This window comes from Hypomesus transpacificus, chromosome 22 (assembly GCF_021917145.1).
Source record: "Hypomesus transpacificus isolate Combined female chromosome 22, fHypTra1, whole genome shotgun sequence".
In the NCBI taxonomy this organism is placed as follows: domain Eukaryota; kingdom Metazoa; phylum Chordata; class Actinopteri; order Osmeriformes; family Osmeridae; genus Hypomesus; species Hypomesus transpacificus.
In genome coordinates, this window is record NC_061081.1 from 717925 (window position 1) to 742452 (window position 24528).

The following is a 24528-nucleotide window of genomic DNA, read 5'->3' on the forward strand; positions in this document are numbered from 1 at the left end:
CCCCTCTATGCTTGTGTACGTTTTCAGGGATGGTTTTCTGGGACCTTGTGCCATCAGTGGGTTACTGAACCTAAAGGAGCTTATATGTTGTATCTTTAGCTGTGTTACTGCAACTTAGTAGTGTGCAATGGATGTCGAATTGTCTGTGCTGAAATATGTTGTTTTCAGATTGATCAAACAGAGCAGATGTTTATCTACCCTGTTCTTAAATAGTTGTGCTCCTTATACCATTGTGCATGGCAGTCCTTCCAAGCCATCCACCAAGGCACTTGCTTTGACGACTGTGGCAAAGACTATCTCTAATTCATAAAAGCCAAAGGATGGATCCAAAATTCATGAACAATCTGTCCTGCAACAACCAGTGATTTCTGTGACTGTGGGGCAGTAGAAGGATGGCGCGACGCAGAGGAAAGTTCCGGCTCCCCTCATTTCATAAAGAGAGCAAGAGATAGACAAAGAAAGAGAGAAAAATGTAGTAACTAGACATGTCTCTTTCACACACACACTCAAACACACATGTTCACTCTCTCCCTCTTTTTCTCTTTCTTACTCTCTAAGTCCATCCCTTGCTCTACAAACAACAGGAGAGAAAGATTCAGTCTCATCTACAGGTTGATTTTCATTTTTTTATAGTACATCATGTTTAAGTATAAAATCTTGAAGCAAAATGGCATGACAAGTGGGGAACAAATTGCTGGCCGAAGCCTGCATTCCTTGATATCCATTCCCAGAAAAAACAATGAGAGAACATTGCCAGGCAATGATTATTTTGTTATAGGTATTAACATCTGCCCTCATCATGGAAAAGTTCAGGCAAGGAACCTTTCGTGTGTAAAGCACTGTTTAACTCCCCGTCCTCATTGTGAGAGTAATTGAGTCGGACCGTGTTGGGGGCTAAAACCTGTGGGTTGCATGTTAGCTGGGATTCTTGGTTCGTGACTGCCAGAGGTTGTATTTAAACAGAGCAGGTCTCTAATGATACACACCAAGGTAGGCCAAGACATTAGTACAGTTCCCAGCACTGACTTTAAGTCATGCAGCACTGAAAACCATCATTTCTGCAGGTTATTCTTCCTATATCTAGTGGAGGATAGACAAAACCTTTCACCCCAACTAATCGGAGAAAGACAGTATGCTGAAAACATGAAGATGAGGAAACACTTGAAACAAGTATCACAAAAAAAGGTCAAGTTATCAACCATATATTTGGTAAAACTTTAGATCCAGGTGCTTGTAATAAGTATTAGTTAGGTATAAAACTGTTTTAAGATGCTTTTTAACATGCGTTAATGAGACTATATATATGTGTTCATAATATTAGTGAGGGTTAGTGGATTGTAAGATTAGATAAGCATTCATTAATAGAGAATAGGCTTTTTAACATTAATATGTATTAAAGAAACGTATTACTAACACATCGATCTAAAGAGTTATCAGATATTTTTTGTATATAATTTTCAATTGAATATGGTTAACATTTGATTCCAAATAAAATCCTATACATGTAGTATGCTTTTATGCCTATGAATGGACTTTGCGCGAGAAGGGCAAAAAAACAGGCATTCTGTAAACAATCTGTGTTTGTGGTTCTTATAAAGACATGCCAGAATCCGCATTCCTTGACTCTTCTGCTCCGAGGTCACAATGCTTCTGTTGTGGTTTAGCTTCACCGGTAAGGAGCTTAAACCTTCTGATAAATGTCACAAGTGGAAATAAAGACAATTATTGGTCATTATGAGGAGTGTGCTTTGCCATTTGGTTTTACACAATGGACAAATGACTTAACATGTTTTACATTTTGTGTCGAGTTGCATCTTTCTAAAAGCTTTTGCAGGCGCCCGCACACCATTTCTCACTTCTTAGGAATCTTAATTTGAACATTTTATTTGCAGGCAGCTAATGTTTTACAGATAGGCTAGTTGAGACAGAAAGTAAGAGGGAAAGAGAGGGGGAGGAAAAGAGTGACAGAAAGAGATTTACACTCACAAATTCTATCGGAAACACAATGAGGATTGCAGTGGCCATCGCAACAATAAAAAACATGATTTACTGTCTCTAGTTATAGTAATAGTATACAATTTTTTTCATCATCTTCACAGTGCACATTTTCTTTAATTTGATGTACGTTGCCATCTAGTGGAAATAGCATGCACAAGCATATCAACCAAACTATAAAAAAGTATGTGCATGTGGAATTAGAACATGCTGCCGTCCCTTTTAGATTGATCGTAGATCTGGACAATCAAAATTGTCTTGATTCATTGCGTACTTTTACTATCCAATCGGTTAGAAAATATGGGCGGGGCTTGTTCAGAACATCAACAGGAAGTCCAATGAACATTTATGAACTTTTAGAAATTGACCTTATGACTAATGATTTAATTCAACGCTGGCCGTCATTAGGCTGAAGATCAATTTCGATCATTTATGTCCTTATTATTTTGGGGTTTAGGTCAGTGTTCAGGGTTTTTCGAGAGGAAAACAAACAGCGTGAGCGTGGTGTCATAGTTTGTGTACAATGAATCAGCTGACTGGCTAGCTACCAGCCAACTCAGGTAGCTAGCTACTGAAACACAAATTAAATATTAACAACTCACGACAGCTTCTTGCTTACAGGCATGTTATCAACATGTTTTAAGGCATTTGAAAGAGTTGGTTAAATGTATACCTGCTGACAATCAGGACCAAGAAATAGACAGTGACGATTCGATTTTATAGCTGGATTGCTAGCAAGCTAGCGTTGTACTCTCCTACTTTGTGAATGTAGCTATACAGCCAGCTTAGTGACTGGATAGCTTAGCATTGACAGAAATATGCCTTGCACTTGTGGGAACTGGAGGAGATGGATCCGTCCTTTGGTCGTACTATTATATATCCTGCTACTTCTGGTCGTGCTACCCCTATGCATTTGGGAGCTACAGAAATCCGAGGTCAGTTGACGTAGTGCAATTGCATAGTTTTATGTATGCCACATAAGCAATTCTTATTCCCGGGAAGTATATCAATATAACATGTTGATTTTGTTTACCAGGTCGCCACTCACAACAAAGCATGGTTCATCGCAGGGATTTTTGTGTTTATGACCATACCCATATCATTATGGGGTATCCTGCAACACTTAGTAAACTACACTCAACCTGAGTTACAGAAGCCCATTATAAGGCATGTATGCTTTCTGTTACAATTCACACTTTACCAAATGTCCTTTACCAAGTATACTTTACAGTTGTAACAAACATTCATTGCTATACTGCTTTGGGATCACCCTTTTATGAACTCCAGTTCCCATGTAGGTACATAGACCTAATTGGTAATTGTATATTATGGGGGACATACTATAAGAGTAAAAACCAATGGTCACAATGTGCTTGATTGTGAGTATGACTTGCTCCTTTTTTGCTTTACAGAATCTTATGGATGGTCCCAATTTACAGCTTGGACAGTGTAAGTAATTACCTATGTACTTGGACACACATGGTCTGACACAAACAAACTGTTAGTTATCATTAATGTTACACATGAAAGCAGGCTGGATTGTCTAAATAAAGTTACTAGCTGAAGCAGCATAATACATGACTCAGAAGCATGGTACTTCATCTTAAATTGACCTCCAACTCATTCCCATGGCACATTTCCATGTCACGAGTCAAAGTCTCCCTGTCACAAGATGCTCATTAGTCCTCTCCAGAAAACAGAATGCCTGTTCAAAACAGCACTAATAATACCCCGACCCTGACTAATAATACCCCTGACCATGGCAAAGTTCCCTTCAGTTTTCAATCCACCGATCCTTCAACATACACGCACGACAACATGTTAAACATTTGAATCGAATGCTCCGTCGAAAATACAACGGTCACAGCCACAACCCTCTTCCTTCACGCTCCTCTTCCTCCCCATTCTCTCCCATGCAGTGGATTGCATTGAAGTACCCTAGCATAGCCATCTATGTGGACACCTGCAGAGAGTGCTATGAGGCTTATGTCATCTACAACTTCATGATCTTCCTGCTCAACTACCTGGGGAACCAGTACCCCAGCCTGGCATTGATGCTGGAAGTCCAAGAGCAGCAGAAACACCTCCCCCCCCTCTGCTGCTGCCCGCCATGGCCCATGGGAGAGTGAGTCCTCTTTCTATCTCTATTTGTAGTCATGATTGTCTTGGTAGGGCAAGAGTTTTAGGGTTAGTTGGGGTTTATAGTTTTCTGGGCAGTAGAGAACAAAGTACTGGGTAAGTATGTTTACACCCCATATATATTACACCATGTGCGTTTGATTTTGTAGACACTGATTGTCTATGTAATGATTCACAATGGTTAAAGAAAAAAAACATCAAATCCCTGACTGATTTCTGGAAGGATATAGGTTCTGGGCTGTTGTAGGCCTTCATTTGCCAGCTGTAAATGAGTTCTGGTCAGGCAAGCCCAGTATTCACAACATGCCTTTCTGTAGCTAATTAAAAACTTTTTTGGTGAAAGTGGAGCAGCATTCTCACAAGAGAAAATTGCAGAATAACATAATTAACCATTTACTCTATGTACCGGTATGTGTTATGTTCAGAAGCTTACTGAGGAACAAACACTGCACAGTCCTTAAGCATAGGGCCTACATATTAAAAAGCAAAGCATGTGATTGGAAGATTAGGAATCAACTTTTGAGGGAGGATGTTTCATTGGTTAACCTAACTTATGACCACTAATTTATATGATTACCTAAATAAGACATGTTCTTACTTTGTGGTCGTTTTGTCTTTTGGCAGGGTGCTGCTATTGAGATGCAAGCTGGGAGTGTTGCAGTACACAGTCGTGAGGCCTGTCACAACAGTTATAGCTCTGTAGGTGCATCTTGTTCCACTTGATAACTGCTACTTTAATACAGTACCATAGCTAGGTTGCCAGCAGGTTGTATTAATATTATCATTAATATGATACATTTGATACATTGTCTTCCAGAATCTGTCAGCTATGTGGTGTCTATGACGAAGGCAACTTCAGCTCAACCAATGCCTGGACCTACCTGGTCATTTTCAACAATCTATCCCAGCTGGTATGACTGATTTTCCTGATCAGCGTTAAGTCAGCTCATCTTGAATCAGCCTTTGCTATTGTGAATGTGTTTCTTTGCACTGGTCCCCTACTATGGAGTATTGGTTTTATTTTTCACTACTGAATTTCTGACTTCTATTGTTCTTTTTTTATCATTGCTACGTGTACATCTCCCTGACAATGTTTTCTGTCTCTTTCTCTCCCTCTTTGTCAGTTTGCCATGTACTGTCTGGTGCTTTTCTACAGAGCCCTGAGAGAAGAGCTGAGCCCTATTAAGCCAGTTGGCAAGTTCCTGTGTGTCAAACTGGTGGTGTTTGTCTCCTTCTGGTAAGTTTCAAAACTTCAGAGGACCTAGTTTTCATTTCCTGACTCTCCTCTACTTCAGTGGTTTATATCCGCTGTGTTTACCATTTTAATAAATATCCTCCCATATCTGGATGTGTATTAAACAGGCCTGGGTTTGACATCCCATCTATTCCAACCATATGGAACGATTTCCTGAGTTGCATGTGTAGAAGTCGTTTGCAAAGCAAAGTCGGTTTAAGACATGCACAGTAATTGGCAAAAAGGTTTCTGTGTTGGCGGTTTGTGTTTAGAATTGATTTCCACCAGCTGTTTTTCTCTCTTTCTCTTCTTGATAGGCAAGCTGTGTTCATTGCTTTCCTGGTCAAGGTGGGAGTGATCTCAGAGAGACACACGTGGGATTGGGACAGTGTGGAAGCTGTGGCAACAGGCTTGCAGGTAAACTTGGCTCACTTGTTGTCAGTCATGTTTGTGCTCCGTCTTCATCCAAGATGGATGGAATGCCCCTCTGGTAGATGTGGTGTGATTAGTTCGGGGAGTGCTGTATTTATTTTTATTGTGGCATTTTTAAGTATGAATGCTTGATGTACATACCACAACTCACATTTAATGGTATGTGGTTTTACAAGGCTACGGTAGAAAAGCTTGATAAGCACACTAGTGTTTTATCCTCCATATTCAACTGAGCTGTGCTGTCATCCATTTTGTCAGGACTTTATCATCTGTGTGGAGATGTTCCTGGCTGCTATTGCCCACCACTACAGTTTCACCTACAAGCCCTACATCCAGGAGGCGGAGGAGGGCTCCTGCTTCGACTCCTTCATGGCTATGTGGGACATCTCCGACGTCAGGGCTGACATCTCCGAACAAGTGCGCAACGTCGGTAAGTACCCCCCCCCCCCCCACACCTGACTATCTGGTTCAGAGATGTTTTGATATTCCTGATTTTGGGGTTCTTGGTATTGCATACTTGTATGACAGTCTCTTCCACTTCCTCCCCTGAACAGGGAGAACGGTTATGGGCCGCCCCAGGAAGACCTATTTTGGCGAGGCCGAGGAAGACGGCGAGCGCTCGGGCCTGCTGTCCGCAGGCTCCCAGGACCCCATCACCACCGAGACCATGTCCAATCCGGCATCCCCCAAGGGCCGCTATCAAGGCCTGGGCAGAACTCTCACACCCCACTCACTCTCTGCCCCTGCTGGGCTCAGCTCTGCTGCCTGGGAAGAGGAGGAGGAGGGGGTTGGGGACGAGGCTGTGACCGATCCGGAGACCGCCGATACCAAAGAGCCAGCAGAGGCAGATCTCATAGTGATCACTTAGCTTTGTATAATTACTAATGGCTAAGCGAGACTCTCAACATAATCAAACCCAGACACGATTGGTGAAAAGAAACCATGTATGGCCTGTTACATCCAGACATTCTTTTACTAACCTTGTACAACCAAGTTAATCGAACGATGGAAGATATAAAAAAAAAAAAGCACATCTTATCAACATATTAAGATTTCAGCCGCAGATGTTGTTGGGCGATGGACCTTTCAGACAAGGACAGCTCAAAGAATGTTCACACTCAAGGTTACTCGAGGGGTTTTTGACACTACAACCATGACCTTTTAGATACTTTCGTTTAATTCTACTGTATTGAACTAAAGAGTGATTACAGTAATATATCGTAATAACATAGGTGATAAATTCCTATTGTTTTGTCTTGTAACCGGTAGACGTCTGTTTGTGAGGTTGAAGACTTCATCAGTATACTCAAGTTTTATAGAACCATTTGGGTAATTCTATCACAGACTACATGTCACAGGGTTAAAAATACATACACACAAATTTTTTTGCTTTGCCGTAAAATATATTCCTATTTGTCTGTAGATAAACACAGATGATAAACGGTACCAGTTTGAACATGATCTGTGGTTTTTAGGTAGGACTTGGCATGTTGCACTTACTCTGGCCACAGCTGTCAGTGTTGTTTTTTTTCTGTCGCCTTGTTCCACAGCACAAGCCGTCAGGCTGGTGAACTAGACCCTGGCGAGTCTGGTGTCTACAGAAGAACTGAAACTGTTACAAGGATTTAAGTAGAGTTGGTTGTTGACAGGCCCTGTGTTTATCTGTAAAGGAGTTGGATGGCCACGAGTATCTACAGAAGTGTGCAACTTGTGGCCATCACCAATGAATTATAGCTTTGATTTTGTACAGAATTTTGTTACAGTACGCAATTATATCGGTTTGTCTATTTGTGTGTCATATCTCCATCACTAAAGACTTCTCAAATCAGGACTGTGGATCTACAGTTGGAGCAGCTGCATTGCATTGCCTTAACTTTCTATCACAAAACATTAAACTTCAAATAGGACCTGTGAACACCTTTTGTTTCTGTTTCTGAACTCAAGTTGCCAAATATTGTCTCTTCAGCAAATAATATTCCTTACATGTGCTTATGAGTGGCAGTCTGTTCAAAGGAATCTTTAGGATGGATTTGTAAAAATGCTGACAACCATAAATTGGTTGACCTGCAAATGTTACATTTGACACTGTGACAGTCCTGATGGGTCTTGACTGGACGTCACACCTCTGATGACTTCACCTTCCTTTGACAAAATGATACACTCCACAAGAATCCTTATTCAGTATTTGTTTACCATCTTTGACATCAATTATCATGTTTTAACAAATGTTAAATACTGCAGCCATAACCAAAGGATTCTATGACAAAATGATCATACAGAAATTCTTGACCAAAAAAACAATCACACCACAAAAAGACAAACTGCAATACCTGAACATGATTCTGGAAGTGCTCTAGAAATAGCTATGGGGCCTTTAAGACTTGACATTTGTAGAACCCATAGCCCAAACCCTGTCTTAACATACCATACATCATCAATACAGGGTGGACATGATTAAATACTGACATTTCTCCTGAGAACACTTGACAGGAGTTGACATACTGATGCACAGTCCTCAGTGTTTGACCCTGCCATCTCTCTCCTTATGGAGTTGACTCCCTGGTGGAGTCCATAGCCACAGATCCGCCCTCTCGCTCCTCTATTTGGGCAGATATAGAGATGCTGCTCTTGTGGAGCTGCACGGCCAGGCGTATCCAGTCCCCAGCCCTCACCTCCAGGGGCTGGTGGAGCACCACGGCAGCTTGTTTCCAGTGGGAGTCCCGGCTGAAGGTGCTGATGCAGATGTCCTGGTCCAGATGAATCTGGTACCAGAAGGGGACGGCCGTCACCCTTCCTGACAAGGTAGCCTGGACCTGGGAAATGGGGGCAAACAGGTGGCCTGGGTAAATCAGTGCAACTGCAAATGGTCAGGACATGTTAGTCTAGCCGAGTGAGGAATAGGTGTGTTAACATGTGCTTTAAATAAGTGATTCATTGTAAGTAGATAACATACATTGCTTAGTCATATCCAGAAGAACAAGCAGCATGTGTTTGTATTCAAGTGTCTGTATTTACACAACCCGCTTCTAGGGTAGGTCCTGCCAAAGTAAATTCCTTGTCTGTGCAAAATTTCATGGCGAATAAACACCAATTCTGATTCTGATTCTGACCTTGACATCTCGGTTTGTGTAGTTGGCAGTTGTGTTCATGAGATCCAGTACAAAGAGCTCCACAGACTCGCTTAGATGCCGGCACTCCAGAGTAGAAAAGTCCAGAAACACATGAACAGGGACCTAAAGAGCGTGGGAATTACATTCTGGTTTCGTTAAATGTTCATCCCAAGAGTAATTTTAGACATATTTAGTTGATGTCCCTTTAATGATTGAAACGAAAGGGACTTGTTCATTCCATTTCAGTGGTTCTTTCCTACAGCAGGCAAAGTCAATCGACTCCAAATCGACATATAAGGGATTCGATTCATTTAGGAGAGCTGCAAAGTTGGCACTAATATAATCCGAAAAACAAAACAACGCATGGGCATCCTGCTGCAGTTGGAAGCACAGCTGAGCAGAGTGCGAAGCGTGCTTGTCACTGTCACAGCGGAGAACAAAAGCGTAGACGGCAGGAGGGATCTCCGAAGCCCGCCCTTTGAAGTCACTGATGTAATCACTACTGATGGATTCAGGTAGACATGTCCTAAGACGCGGCAGCGCGTTTCCAGCGTGGCAGTCGTCCTATCAAGTGCCCTCGATGGAGCACTTCAAAGACAACATCTGTTAAAACAAACTGCCGTCCTCTGGGACAGCCCTGTGCCAAAATTAGAGCACAAACATGAAGCTTATGTAAAAAAAAAAAGTGTAAAAAACTAAGTGAAATGTCAGCGAAGACGAGATAGAAAAATAAATAACGTTAAACAACTCGAAAGTGTTTCCCCACACCTGTAACATGCATGGAACCCCATGAACAGACATCTCCGTGAAATGTTACAGGTGAAACACGTCTGCAAACAAAAGCAAACCTTTTTATAACAATAAATAAAGTAATTGTCTCGTCAATGTATTGTGTAAGCTCTAGTGAAAATTGATTGTTCCAACTGGGTTTTCCTCTAGTAAGTGGTAAAGAGACACACTTCAAGAAAGTCGTGTCCTGTGATGCAAGAGTTAAGAATTGGCTGATATTGCAGGTGTGTCCTCATCTAAAAAACAACGCAGTTTGGTCTCAGGTGTACTCCTTTGAGTTTGAACGATGTAAGGCTACAAACTGCATCTGAGTGAACTGTCAATATTGACTATTGCATCAGTCACATGAGAGGGAATGGCAGATATGAAGAAGTCTAAGGCCAGGTGAGAAGACGGTTTTGTAAGTTGAATTGCAGAGGAAACTCAAACTCAGAACTTGTAAAGCATAGGTACGCCAAGTATGTACAGTGTGGGATTTGAAGTACATTCATGGTGTGTGTATGAGAGATGTTTTAGGACATGGTCACTTACAGTGAACTGATTGATGAAGGGAGCAATGTTGAAGCCTAGTGTGGGCTCCTTGCCTTGTACAGCACTCTCCAGCAGCAGAGTGTCAGACTCCACCAACATGCCGTACACCAAGATCCTCTCTGGGAAGATCTGGCCCCCGTCCTCCAATAGGCACCTATGTTTACATAGGGCACACACAATTACACTCATTAATCACACACAATGATACCAAAGGCCGTGATGAGATCAATGTGACGATAATGCTAAGATAGATCATTTTACTTATGAACACTACACTGTGAGTGACATTCATTTTCAATATTTGCATTTTTCCCCAGACACATTCGTATGGGTACTGAACCACGTTCCCAGCATCATTTGCGTTCTCTACCTACCTGGCCAGGGAAGCTTTTTCCATCAGCTTCTGCCTGATGAGTCCACATGTCTCCACACAGTCTAATATGATGGCACTCCACAGCTTCTCCCTGGAAGGCCTTTGGAGCATGGGCTGGTCTTCCTCCACATGGTTGAGCCAGAACTCAAGGGCCTTTTCTGGGACGCCGTTGGCCTGTGCGAGCCTCCCCAGAACCTTCTGGTGCTGGCTCTTCTCTACTGAGCTGAAAGCCTTCACCTGGCCCTGGCTGGCCGCCATCAGCGAGAGCAGGGAGAAGCCTTCGGACACATCGAGGACGTAGAAGGGGTCGGAGGGGTCGTTGGGTTTGACCTCTAAACCCTGGTTCTGGGCAGCCTTCAGGCTGGATACGAGCTTGGCTAGCGCTTGGCGGAAACTGTCATGGTAGGGCTTGTTGTTGAGGAGGGCCATCTCTGAGCTCTCAAGCATACAGGACTCTGCGGGCTGGCAGTGGTCTGTCTGGAGGCTGGCTAGGGCACTGCAGAGTTCCGCCTCAGGGTTGAAGGTTGGGCTCGAGCCCTGATCGGGATTAGGACCAGAGTGAGGCGAGTTCAGACGCTCTTCCAGGCTAAGCTCACTTCCGTCTCTCAGTACGGCGACACTGCAGAGCCTCAGGTAAGCATCGCTGCAGGAGACGTCCACGATGAGCTCATCTCCAGGCTCTAGTGTGACATCTGTTAAGAAACAAGACCATCTTTATAGGAAAGTCAGCACACTCAGCACAACATAGATATTTGTCATTAAGGTGACACTTTATCATCTTAATTTGTGTAATTCACATTGGATGGAAAAAAACCGGAACCGGAGCATGAATTTATACTGGTTTTAACCGATGAAGCTAACTTGCTAACTTTGCACTCATGAGACAGTAAACAAGAACTGGCAAGGTACAAGACACTTTGCCACACGTCAGAAGAAAGAGGCAGAGGGGGAGGGGAGGAAAGCGGAAGAGAGGGGTAGGGAGAGCTCAAGAGGGAAATGAGATTCGAAGAAGGGGGGGGGGGAGGGAGGGAGGGCAGAGTGAAAGGGATTCCTACAGGAATAACATCTGTTTGGGTCCTTACATCAGTGCGTGGCTTATCAGGAGGGGGCGTTTGGGGAAAATGCATATTTATTGGGCTATAAGAATTTCATGAGCGCTAAAGAGTGTCACAGACTATCCCGGTGCACATGTCAGCCGCGGCGGCCCAGGAAACGGATGCCGCTGATCGGGGGGCGTAGGGGTGTCTCCTCTGACGCTGCCCCCGCCAATTAGTGTCGTCGTGTCATCAAACTTCAACTGAAAGACAAGGTGCCTTGACAGCGACTTAATTTGACTGAAAAGAGCAATGGAACATGACCCAATGAAGGAACGGAATCTTGTGAGTTCAAAAAGGGAGAATACTGTTTGACAAACCGGGATCTAAGTTATTTCAGACCTTTTAATGACCTTGGTCGAGATTTGAAATCAAACCAAATTTGATCTACACACAGTATCTTGTGGCATCAATGTGTGTTGGTGGCATCAATGCTTGTTTTCTTTCCTTACATGTCATAGCAAAGACATGACATTCCCCAATATGTACTGCCCCCATTTGACGGAATATGGAATTGCATGTGTCACATGAACATTTGACATTTTATTAATTTAGCAGATGCTTTTATCCAGAGAAACAAATAAGGCCATGTGAAGGACTAAAAAAAGATAACCAAGAAAACTTACTTTGTTCTAATGTACAAATGCCTTTTTTCCAGATGGATTTGTTTAAAAGGTTTTTCTTCTGATGATTACAAGCTCTATTTTTACATTTTAACACTGACCAAGTATTTTGATAGTATCTTACTATGTGGGGTCTGCACAGGGTAGATGGCTTGCTCCCAACAGGTGTCTTCCTGAGGCCCTGTAGACAAGCTGCTCTCCTGGTCCAGATGGAGCTGGAACCACACAGCCAGCGCGTCCAGCAGACCCCCCTGGGTCACAGGAAGACGAACCCTCCTCACCTCTCTGGAGCTCAGACCCTCCAGCTCCTGCAGGTAGTGGCAAGCGTAGCAGTTAGCATCAAGGCTAAAACGCACACTGCACAGATGGTGTGAAGCAGAGTTTGCAATGGTGACTAAAATGGTGTACTTTTATTGTCACCTGCCAGCCACCTTTTCTCACCCACTACATCACAACGGCTCAGAATCACATCATCTGAAAATGTGAGAACCGTCAAGTAGACATTACTTGTACACCTAGTGACTTACAGCCCCCATGTACAGTCAAGGTTTATATAATAAAAAAAGCAGCTATGCTGCTGACCTGCACATTGTTGAAGTCTATGTCCAGAGCCGTGAAAGGTTTGGTGAGGGGGGTGTACCCGCCAGGCAGCCGGCTCAGTCTCTCTGTCGTGTAGGGCTCCGTGGAGTCATCCAAGTCAGCAGCACCACAGCTAACTGGGCTGTGGAGCTCCCCTGCAGCTGCTATGGACAGGCCCCCCACCTCCGACACACACAGCCTGCAAGGGGAAGCAGAGGGGGGCTCACATGAGGCAATGTCAAATGTTTCTGAATCAATAAATGTAAATGAATACATGTATTTGAAAGACAGCCGAGCAGCCTTTACAGTATGTTGGGCCAGCTTCATACTTTGTACTGACGTATCACCTGCCCTTTATTGTGGTTGGTTTGATAGATAAGAGTAGATAAGACTACAGGAATGCAAGAGTCATGGGTCTAGCTTGGGAGGTCCACCTTCTGTCACAAATGTTTGAATTAGGGTGTTCTGCCATCCACTGTTTCTAGGGCATGTTCACTTGTTTTGGGATGGGGTTTCTAGACTTGAGGCCCAAACTGTCCAGCCATCCTGCTTTTAGAGTAGATTTGATACTTGTCCACCACTGCCTTGAGCTCTCCAGTTATTAAGAGTAAATTAATGTAATTCAAATGTGTATTAAGCAATATAGTATTACCAAGAGTCCTGGTGTACTGTTTTCTTAGGTGCCTAGTATCTAATAACATATGAGTTGTTTGTTTGGGTTGTTTTTTTACCGGTGGTGCCGGCGGATCTCCTGAGACTGGATAGCCATGCCGAACACTGTAGCCCCAGCAGGGATGACCCGGCCGGTCAGAGAGGGGCCACTGGATTGTTCCTCAGAACTCTGGAAGAAGGTCAAAATGACAGTATTGTTTTAAATGTGTCTATACATACAAGAACATGCATGGATACATGCATAAACATTCCTATAAATTCACATTTTTTGCCATTTAAAACTGTTGCAACATGTAGTACCATGGCTGTACCCTAGATGGCTACAAATGTCTACTAGATTCAGTGTAGAACTGAATACAGGGGTTTGGTGCTGTAACCTTCAAATTATCTGGATAAAATGTTTCGACCAATACTGAACAGATAAAGACAGGATTAGAATCCTTTTATATAAGAGGATTGTAGGTCATAAATCAGGCTTTATTGTCACAGAGTCATGTTTTTTTTTTGTTGAAGCCTCTTTGGTGAAGATTACTTTCATATCAATTGCATTGATTGAGGAAACAGGGATATGTAACAGTGACACATGAGCACAAATGGCACTTTTCCATGAAAACAACATGATTTATTCTGCAGTTGGAGCAATCGTTCATTAAAAAAAATCCCTTCAGTTACCTGTGGAGGCAGAAGCAGGTGGTTCCAGGCATGGATAAGGCTTTCGATGATCCCTTCTCCAAACAGCCCCGCATCAACTGTCTCGGTCACCACCAACGACACCCTGAAATGGGTCAAACATCACGTTAAGTTTGTGTTCCTTCATCATTTCAATCACCGGGTAACAGACATGGGCAGACGGAGAGCGTACCGCCTAGGGATGTCCTTGGGCACCTCCATCTCTAGCGACTTCATGTGGAGTATCTTGATGTGTCCGTTCATGCCATTAGCAGCGACCACCTCACAAGCCAGGTCGTACATGGTCTTAGACAGCTCACAAGCATACACTTCAGAAGCCCCTGCCTTCTTAGCGCACATTCTGATCCGAGAAAAGGGAGTTTGGGGCAAAGATACCACAGTGTAATCATCATTTTGATTATATTCACATACAGGCACCACTAATGTCCACCACATGAATGAACACATTTATCATTGAACCAACTAGCTGCTGTAGCTGAAGGACACAGTTGCAGCTCCTTCCCTAATTTAGAACGGTTTTCCAGTTTTGCTGGAACTACTTAGTAGGTGTAGCCAGTCAGAATCGAGTATTCACCCAGACCATGGTATAAAAGATAAGAAACACATCTATTTTCCGGCAGTGAGCAGAGCGTTACCCTAGTATTCCGGTGCCAGTGCCTATGTCCAGAATCGTGTTGCAGCCTCCCTCCACTGCCTTCTGGATTGCCTGCTGGTACTTCTGATTCCTTCTACGGTCATTCAGCATCAGGAAGTGCCAACGCTCCACCAGCCAGTTAGCCACGCGATAGAAGTTCTCCCTGGCCTCTGGGAAGTCTGGTTTGAGTTTTAAGGCTTTGTGAAAATGACTGGCTGCCTCGTCCCTGAATCCCATTCTGGAAAGAGAGGATTTACAAAGTTCTTCCACTTTGTATATTTTGCTTCCGTTATTCAAATTATGCTTTTCATTATTCTTTTTTTTTTTTTTTTTACTTAATATACTTTTGCATAGTGTGTCACAGAAAGGTTTATTACAATAACCATGAGATAAAGCGGTAGCATACCTATACAACTAATCAATGTAATTTGATTCAAACCCCACTGGACCTCAGTCACTGCAAACAGACTGGCGCTGCCTGGGGTCTAAATGGTACCTGAACAAGTGCTCCCCCATACTGTTGATGATGACCTCATCGACAGGAAAGAGCTCCAGGGCTTGCTCATAGCAGTCAAATAGGTCCTGTATACGGCCCAAAGAATCCAGTTCATCAGCCCATTTGAAAAGGGTGAACCGGAAGGATTCCTGCCACCACAAGAAAAAGGCTGTTTGTTTTCTGAATGGCCAGGATGAGCTGGACAGAGTAAAAATATAGCCATAGTGTTAAGTCATATGTAAGGAGTTCAGGGCAACACAGTGAAAACACATTTCTGAGGATGTTAGGAAACTAAAATACACAATTCAAACTGAAACAATAAAACTGCAAAGTAGTACACTGTTACCCACTCTAGCAAAGTCCTTCAGCACCGGAGCAAGATTGAGGACCAGCAGATAGTGTACAAAGGCAGTTCCGTAATCCTGGTTGAACAGGCATTGCTGTGCACTCTCTAATGACCTGGACACCAGCTCATTCCTGGCTGGGTCTTCTCTTGGCGCCCGACGGTGCCGTCTCCCCCGCTTCTGTCTTGTACTGGCGTTAGGCATTTCTAACAAAAATAGTGTGAGCAATATATAATCAATTATCCATAGTAGCTTGTCGAGATAAGACTATACAAGTAATCAATTGAATCATCAGGGCATGCATTTTGGAATTGTATTACCTAACCGCTAATTATTTTATATATACAAAATATATATCTGGTTTAACAATAGCACAGCTGCAACTAGCGCTGTAGAGGCATAGTTGTTTAATGTGTGCCTGTTTAAACCTCGCTAGATTTTGTAGATTGCTTTAATTATCCACTGCCTGTTTCACAAGCAGGGTGTTGCAATATTGCAAACCAGCGGTTATTTGGTTGTAATAAACTGAACACGTCAACAGCTTATCCAGTTAGCAGGCTAGCTAAGCAACATTACTTACTGTATACTTCTTAAGCTAGCTGCTAGCACAGTAGCTAACGATTAGTCATAATAAATGCAGCTTATTTGGTCAAAACATCATATCCAGATAATCGTAGGTCAGGACATTGAAGTCTGTGCATAAATAATACGACAAGAATAAAATTACAGTTGACAAACTTAAAACATCTGCAATACAACTGTTTTAGACGGAGGAGGCTAGAGTGTGTGACACGTCCGTGTTTTAATTCGAGCCGACACAAACAAATACAGATGTAGCTATAGTTCCGCTTATGAAATTAATATCATGGTGGTCGACTTAATAAAATAAAAAAAATCTAATAGCGTATTGGCCAGATGACAATATATGAATTTGCATCTCACTCACAAGTTCGAATGTGAAAAGAAGCACGAAGGTGGATTTGTCTTACAACGTCTAACATCCTTGTTCTCTACTCAAAGAGAGCTAACGGGATAAACGCCTACTCAGCCTCGTGGGAGGAGTATAACTTTTTTTGCCACCACACACACCCACTGTCATCACGTCAGCGGAGTCACCGAGTTTCTCAATCTCTGCTGTCACTTTCTCGAATGTCTAGAGGACGTGGACTAAAATTAAGAATTTATCTGCTTGCTGCGTTTGTTAATAGTTTACAAGTTTCACTGCGAATTAGCCTGACAAATAAGCATACTGTGTCAACAACCACACAGGTTGTCACTTATGTTATGCTTTAGTTAGCTTTTAAGCTGTAGCCTAGCAAGAAAGCTAGTTAACGCGCGCTAAGGTCTTGTGTGAAAACGAAAATGTTTGCCAATGATTTCTGAGCTTGAGGGACAACACTGAAACAGTCTTTGAACTAAAGGCAAAGCCTCCTTTTCAATAGAAGTTTCTTGTTATTTTGCTTTCCAGCAACTGCTTTAGACAAGTTCCTATGCTAGCTATCCTAGATAGCTAGTTCGCTCTGAAGAAATGGGATTACACCCTTTGGAATTCAGTGAGTGCTACCTGGACAGTCACATCTTCAGAGAGAAAATTAAATCGCACGAGGCAGAGTTGGATAAAACCAACAAATTTATAAAAGACCTCTACAAAGATGGAAAAAATCTTATCAACGCAACAAAACGTAAGTTTTTAATTTTTTAAATGAATTATAACGTTTTTATTCCTCAGGATGTTTGGAAAACGTGTTTTTAAGGGTGTTGGGTTGGCTTACATCCCAGTTGACTACAATTTTAACAACTTTCAAAAGCAGTTTGCATAATGACCAATTATAAAATATATAATATAAATATATATTATTATTAAAAAAGTATTTGTATTTGTTTTACCACCTTGAGGAAAGTTGACAGGTTGAGGTTTGAGGCCCTAGCGGTATTTGTGCACAATGATACACAAGTTGGTCATTAAGTGAATGTCGTTGGGCTAAAAGTCACAGTTGTGGCCAGTGAATATTGGTATTAATTCTCTATGAACTCGAGCTCAGTGGGTTGGGCCCATCAGGAGGAAAGCATTATAGTAGACAACTCCCTGTACTGTATGTACACTGACCTCCCATGTTTGCATCGATTGTCGGGTGTGCTTGTCAGTTTCTCACCATGCTATCTGGGCCATGACTGGACACACAGGTTTAAACAATAGACTTGGATTAGAACGTCAACCAGAGTACTTTTTCTTCTTGTCACACAACAGAAAGTGTTTCTTCTCAGCGAAGCCAATGAGAGAATCTGTCTAAAAATAAAGATGTACATGTGACTTTCACAGGCCTCTGTTTTGCTGGCCATTTTGGGAGTTAACAGGAGAACCACCAGCATGCGCTCAGGGGCTCTGTTTGGAATAGACCATCCTCTGGTATTCACATGTCCTGGGCTGGGTACCAATGAGGGCCTGTGCAATACAGAGGAGTATACACAAAAGCCCACTTAACAAGAAACTGCTTTTACTGTTACTACTTGGCCTAGTCCTTCACTACCGATGCAGCCATTCACAGTGAAAGTGATGAGGTTGTTGTTTTCATTAGATTCAAGCTACAGACTGGTATTGGCAATAACGGCGCTGGTCAACCTGTTGACATCCTGTGCGGCGGTCTAGATAGAGTAAATGGAGCCCTGGTGTTTCTTTGAGTTAAACATGGCCACATACCCAATAAATGGAAATAAGAAAAAACATCTGTTTATTTAGGGGGGGGAGATGACATATGGCTGTCTGTGATTATCTCTGCTGTGTTGATTTTAGTAGTGTGACTACAAACAGTGTTAGGCTAATAATTCAAGCACACCAGAGTGGTGATGTAGGTAGGCACATGGTTCATTACTCTGCCTGATTGTGTTGTGTTGAAGGATGTCTACCATGATAGCTGCTCTTTAAGACAGTATACGATCTTAGGAAGAGGGAATTCAATGGTTCTTGTAATGGCAACCCTTGGCGAACATATGTGTCGTTCACCTTCAGCAAATCTGCCTGGAAAATGGCTTAATGGATTCTGACACAACCAACTGATAGTGTTGTTGAACTAAACAAATCTTGGTTTGAGATTAACCCTTACTTGTTTTTGTAGTCCATCGTTCTTAAAGATTCTATGGTGAACAATAGCTGCTCCTAGATTAGGACTTGGCCTGTAAAGATTCCATTTAGACAGAAGATTCATGACCATAATTGCAAACGAAGTTGAACAAAGGGCCATCCATTATGTCTGCCAGCAGTTAGCCTGCACTGTTTATTTTAGGAGACGGGATATACTCTGTTTACCTAGTTTCCCTGGCTAGCTCAGTTAAGATAGCCATGTTCTTAACGCATTTAAAAAGCAATAGAAGTCATAGAGGTTGTAAGTTTCACGTGTGGACCGGCATTTGGTGCCTGTATTTCCGTAACTCAGTTAGTGTCCTAAGATGATCACACAGTCTGATCAAATCTATAAAAGTCCTTGTTAACAACCTACCTATCACACTGGGTTGATTGAAGCCACTGTCAAGCTCTCATTAGCCTACTTGTAGCTTTAGGCTAGCAGCTAAAATACACTCAGCTCTGCATGTCTCATGAGACCGCAGTCAACAGACCCTCCCCACTGTCTTACTGGGTGCGATCAGAGATAACATTTTAGCAAATCAACAGTATTTTCTGTTAATATCTCCCCTTCTGAAATCAAAAGGGCTTTGACTTGCATGGATGATCTTCTCTCATCATTGAGCCATGTTGTTGATACGGGGGAATTGATTTGGGCAGGCTTAGCCATCTAATCCTCTCTGCATGTGATTGTCACCATCCGATTTATGGCAACATCAAATGGCGTGTTTGTAAGTGGCTGACTTAGCATGATGCTAATCTTCACTGAATGTGTACAGATGCAGTGTCACTGTCTAAACTCTTCACTTAAGTAATTCAGGCCTGTCTTTATCAACAAACTGGCTTGTCTTTATCTCTTCCATGACCCTTCACCGGGGTTTCCATCCCAACCAGAATTCCCAGCTCATGCCTTTTCCCAGATCTCCGGCCAGCCCTTCGTCCGTCTGTCCTGATCCACCCGGCCACTCCTTCACTCCTACGCCTGGAAGGATGTCCCCCGACGGAAAGTCCTTGGTTCTGGGAGGAAGCATGTCGGCAGGGCCCTGGCCAAAGAGCTGTGACATGGAAGTGGTCTCTCGATGAGGAACAGACCAGAGGTTACGCTCCTGTTTTAGTGGGGGTTTCCTCTACACAAACTCTTGTCCTGTCTGTCTGTGCTCTGTGTCACACAAGACACATTGACTGACCGCAGCATTATGAAAGGTGGCAGCAAAAAGCATGATGCACAGGGTTTAGGCCGCCTTATACTCTGCTGACGTAGTCTAAGCCAGTTTTTTTATCTGGTCTGTTCCTATCAGAGGCCTGTTCAAAAGTAAACATCTGAGGTCTGTTGTGTGATATCAGACAGTTGCTGACTGGGTTGGTCGCGGTCAGCTGTCGGAACAGCTGGACTTCCTCCGTTTTTTGGAGGGTGACACTCACAAATCAAAATGTTTCATCTTTCCCTTCCCTACATCAGTTTTCATAGTAAAAACAAACAGGGAGAAGGGCTTTGGCTCGGTTGGCAGGCGGAGCGGTGCACGGCCACGATGATTTGCTCTGGCGAAGTCACCGCTGCCTCTAATCGCATTACGGATTCTGCCAAAAAGCCACATCACAATCTTTCATTAAAATCGCATTAACGCAGACGTGAGGTCATGCAGGAGGAGCGTTTTTCCATCTTGAGATCTGCATGAAAACACAAGAGGTCCAGTATGAAACCGATACTGCATACCTACCAAGATGATGCTTGTGTTGTCTCCTTTTATGGTCCAGGTGCTCCTGCAGTATATGATGGCCAATTGGCAATCTTTTTATGGAAGCGGGTCTAAATCTTTGGACCTTATCTAATGTGCATAACTGATGGCAAAGTCAAAATCTATGTAAAATAAGCCCTTGTCAATCAAATCAGTGCTACCTGCTTTGAGAAATTCACTCTCCAAGCTCTACATATGCCAGAAGTTTGGTGAACACAAGGCCATCGGACTGAGCCTGTCAGACCAGTTCAACCATCCAGACCAGAGGCAGGAATATTTAGTCAAGCATATCATTTTAAATGGGCTGAAGTCAGAAGTTCAGGTGCTTGGAAGATTGTCCAAGTGGTTCTTGAAAAAGCCCACACGTTGATGTGTAGCTTAATGCCGCCGTTCCCCGTGGTCTCAGAGGACCAGCTTGTTTTGATGTTAAAGCACCCGGAGAGTAAGAATGAAGTAATACCCCGGCTGTCACGAAGACTCGCACCAGAGAGGATGAAGGGGGTCGAACAACGGGGCACGGAACAAACTGGTGAGAAAGAGAGAGAAAGGGAGGCCTCCGGAGAGGAAAAAGGTGGGCCTGGGATCGAAGCTTTGACTGCTTTGACTGGAAAGATGGGCGAGTGGAACAGGAAGGATTGGGGAAAGGCATGGTCATGTAAACATGGTGAACTGTGCGAAGGCCTGGGCCAGGCCAGTGCTGACCCCAAAGTGGCATATCAGATAAGCCTGGAGAAATCATAATAAACATGCTGCCTAAACAGGCGCCAACACACACACCATGGACTTGTTGATACTACAATTGAATGATTCTTCTTTGACTACGCCGCTCACAGGCCTTTTTATGGATCGTTTGTAATTTGGATGTAGGCTGTTGTATTACTACTGTTGATAATACTGCTGAAAAGGATGAAGGAGACTGGTTTGACTGGTGTGTGTGTTTGTGTGTGTGCACGTTTGTGTGTGTGTGAGTGCATATGTGGGTATGCGTGCACGCATGTGTGTGGTGCTATGGGATTAACAAGCTCCACTGTGTCTTAACTTTGGAGCTGGGAATAGATAACTCCATCAACAAGATATGACTCCTACCAAATAAAAATGTTACAAACAGAAACTGGAAAAAAAAGTCAAACGGACCACATCACGCCAATGGGAAATGACCCATGATTCATTCTTGACGCCTGAGATGACGTCACCTGCAATTTAGGACTCACCATTATGTTCTGCACTATGCAATTATGCATGCTCTGTACAGCAGGATGATTCAGCTTGGACACCACCCACAGTCCAGCTGGTTTGTCCATGACTTCTCCTTCAGAACAGCTGCACCAGGGAAAGTCACCATGAACCGCTATTGAAAAACGTGTCCAACTGGTGTTTGCCTTACTTCACACACCTCCATTCATGTAATGGGATCACTTGGCTACTTCGGAACAAACGGGTGTGACTTTTTCCTGCGGGGGTAAGTGCGTTTGTTTTGAGGTGCGTGCTGCACCTGCGGCCCCGCTCTCCTGGCTGTAGCTGAGGGAGGAGGATCTGAAGGTCCTCAGTCTGAGGCTCTGGGCCCTCTGCAGGCGGGCGGCGTCGCACGTCTGGTTGGGGTGCCACAGCTGCTTGCAGTGGTAGCAGAACTCCGTGCCGCAGCCCTCGCGGCCGCACGTGATTTTGGGGCAGCTGGCGCAGCCAAAGGCAATGACTGCATACCTGGAAAACAGTGTGTGTGTGTTTGTGGGGGGGTTATTTGGGATCGGGGGCCAAAGCTGATTTTTTGGATGCAGTGCGGAAGTGTCACCGCTTCACTTGCAATCAATTAACGGACGCTTTCATTTGTTACAATGTTGCACCTGTGACGCAAACGTTCATCTGCAGTGAAATGTTCTACTACCGAGCTCAAGTGCATGAACTTTTGTTCCGAAAAAGTGTGTAAATCCCCATAGACGCCACATCTCCCGGTCAAGATCTTACCCGCAGTCGGGGGCGGGGCACCAGCGGCAGTCGGGGTCGGCGACCAGCCAGCGGCGCAGCATGAACTCCTCGTACTTGTCCATGAGGGCGCGGTCGGCCAGGATCATGCGGATGTCGTGGGGGTTGTAGCGCTCCGAGCACTCGGGGCAGCAGATGTTGATGCGGCTCTCGGAGATCTCGATGCGCAGGTACTGCCGCAGGCAGTCGGCGCACGAGCGGTGGTGGCACGTCATGATGTCGGGGAAGCGCTCGCGGGCGTGCCGCAGCAGGCACAGCGGGCACTCCAGCAGGTCGCCGGCCGAGGACGGAGCCACGGAGGAGGCAGAGGAGGAGGAGGACGTGGAGGGGACGACCCCCGGGGGAGCGGAGCCCCTGTGGGCCGCCTCGGAGGAGTGGATGCTCTCCACACTGGCAATCCCTTCAACGCCGCCGCCGCGGAGGGCGCGGGACTTGCGCTTGGGGTCGCGCTCGGGGCGCCGCCGCCGCCCGAACAGAGAGTGGAGGGAGAGGCGTCTCTTCTTGGGCGTCTTTCGGCCGGAGGGCAGACTGACGGAGGAGGCGGCCGAGTGGAGGTCGCGCTCGGACCCCGAGCCGCCGTGGGGAGGCTGCTGGGGTTCATCTTCCTGGAGGGGAAACTGGCGTCGTCGTCCCAGGGGACGGTAGACGCAGAGGGAAGGGAGGGGTCAGAGGGGCGGTTGGGAGTTTCAGCTGTTATGACATGGTGGGTTTCTGGTCTGGGTGGGTGGGGGATTTTCTTTTGTGGTCAGACCAGGTCTAGTCTGGCATAAAGGTGACGGGCAGATAGCGATCTGTGTGAGAGAGAAAATAAAAAATAGTGAGATTATACACTAAGAGATAGGCCTTTAATATCACTCCATGTTTCAAATCGAGCACACTTCTTATTTTTCCTACTTGGCCGAGTTTCTGTGATTGACTGCTATTCTCAAGCATTTAAGCCTAACAAATGCTATTCCACGTTAAATGTCAAATAGTCAATTTGAAACAGAATTTAAGAAATGTATAGCCACACCGTGCGTGTGCGTTTTTAGGTTACATTCCGCTAACATTCCAGTCAACGGTGCAGATGTTCTGATAATGACGAGGCCCCCTGGGTTCCTTACTGAGACACATCTGAGATGGTCTTGACAGTGTAACCACGGTGTGATACACAGTTACCATGAATGTCGACTGAAGAAGAATCCCTCAGATGAGACACACCCAAAATAACAACAGACCATAAATAGCTTTTCTGTCAAAAGCTGTGCCAAATATCTGTCCGCTGGAGACCAAAATAACATGGTAGCTTCATCAAACACAACACAGACAGTCATTGGCTGTGCAGAAGTTAAGAGATTACAGAGAGGGTTGCCTGATCAGAGAAAAAGTTGAAAAAAAGCCAACTGCCATTCAAACCTATTTATACAACACACTTATCTATGGCCATCACAGCATTGCTCAAAGTTGGACCACTGTTGGAAAAGAAACTGACGTATTATTTCTTTCTTTTTATAGAGAAACTTGAAGAGGCTCACACACAGCTGCTGTGTGCGGCTGAGCAACACAAACATTACAGGTTAAAGCTAAACTTAATTGGGGACTCACGACAATAACAGCCATCCACATGCTCAGGTATGTAGAAGTACGCCCCAGAAGTCCTCATGAAACTAAGAAATGTTGCCCTAGAGTACATAACGAGTACCAAAGATGACTCTACAGTGTTCATTACAAGACAAACTACCATGTTTACATAATGTAAACCTGGTTTACATTGGGTCTTTACATGCTATGTAAAAAATGGCACGGGTCTCTTCAGCAGTGCATGGCTGATTTTGTCAGGTTTAAGAGGCATTTGAAAGGCCATATTGCCACAGGCCTGTCCTTATAGGATACTGAAGGATGCATTTTGGCTTTCTTAAATTGTATTACCAGAAAGATCCCAGCAGGTGACGGCAGGCTGCGTGAGCTAACAGAGAAGTC

General features: G+C 44.1%; 3 protein-coding genes across 5 annotated transcripts in view; 2 read left to right on the forward strand and 1 right to left on the reverse strand.

The window, feature by feature from the left end:
- The first annotated feature begins 2294 nt into the window (after nt 1-2294).
- tmem184c (transmembrane protein 184C) lies at nt 2295-7715 on the forward strand. Its single transcript, XM_047045167.1, has 10 exons — nt 2295-2930; nt 3032-3162; nt 3408-3444; nt 3915-4120; nt 4759-4833; nt 4952-5045; nt 5259-5371; nt 5686-5785; nt 6059-6230; nt 6355-7715. The coding sequence occupies exons 1-10, from the start codon at nt 2814-2816 to the stop codon at nt 6666-6668; spliced, it is 1359 nt and encodes a 452-aa protein (XP_046901123.1). The 5' UTR covers nt 2295-2813; the 3' UTR covers nt 6669-7715.
- Nucleotides 7716-7811: 96 nt separating this feature from the next.
- prmt9 (protein arginine methyltransferase 9) lies at nt 7812-16760 on the reverse strand. 2 transcript variants are annotated; one of them, XM_047045166.1, is made up of 13 exons: nt 16682-16760; nt 15742-15941; nt 15392-15540; nt 14897-15133; nt 14434-14601; nt 14244-14346; nt 13631-13740; nt 12903-13098; nt 12445-12628; nt 10605-11295; nt 10231-10384; nt 8911-9033; nt 7812-8613 (listed from the first exon to the last, which is right to left on the reverse strand). In XM_047045166.1, exons 2-13 carry the CDS (start codon nt 15937-15939, stop codon nt 8344-8346), a joined length of 2583 nt encoding a protein of 860 aa, XP_046901122.1. In that variant the 5' UTR covers nt 15940-15941; nt 16682-16760; the 3' UTR covers nt 7812-8343. The 2 variants fall into 2 exon arrangements, with proteins under 2 accessions (XP_046901122.1, XP_046901121.1); XM_047045165.1 differs by lacking the exon at nt 16682-16760 and adding an exon at nt 16316-16540.
- A 57-nt stretch (nt 16761-16817) lies between these two features.
- arhgap10 (Rho GTPase activating protein 10) overlaps nt 16818-24528 on the forward strand; it is a 42657-nt gene continuing 34946 nt past the window's right edge. For both annotated transcript variants that reach the window (XM_047044440.1, XM_047044442.1), the window contains exon 1: nt 16818-17417. In XM_047044440.1, coding sequence (XP_046900396.1) covers nt 17264-17417 — 154 coding nt within the window. In that variant the 5' untranslated portion in view covers nt 16818-17263. The remainder of the gene's footprint in view (nt 17418-24528) is intronic.

Excerpts from the sequence above, each read along its gene's own strand:
- tmem184c (XM_047045167.1), top strand. The coding sequence starts at position 2,814 with ATGCCTTGCACTTGTGGGAACTGGAGGAGATGGATCCGTCCTTTGGTC. Across the intron at positions 5,372-5,685 it reads GTGGTGTTTGTCTCCTTCTG|GCAAGCTGTGTTCATTGCTT; the intron begins GTAAGTTTCAAA and ends TCTTCTTGATAG. Across the intron at positions 5,786-6,058 it reads CTGTGGCAACAGGCTTGCAG|GACTTTATCATCTGTGTGGA; the intron begins GTAAACTTGGCT and ends CCATTTTGTCAG.
- prmt9 (XM_047045166.1), bottom strand. The coding sequence starts at position 15,939 with ATGCCTAACGCCAGTACAAGACAGAAGCGGGGGAGACGGCACCGTCGG. Across the intron at positions 15,541-15,741 it reads TGCTGAAGGACTTTGCTAGA|GAATCCTTCCGGTTCACCCT; the intron begins GTGGGTAACAGT and ends TTGTGGTGGCAG. Across the intron at positions 14,347-14,433 it reads CCCAAGGACATCCCTAGGCG|GGTGTCGTTGGTGGTGACCG; the intron begins GTACGCTCTCCG and ends GACCCATTTCAG.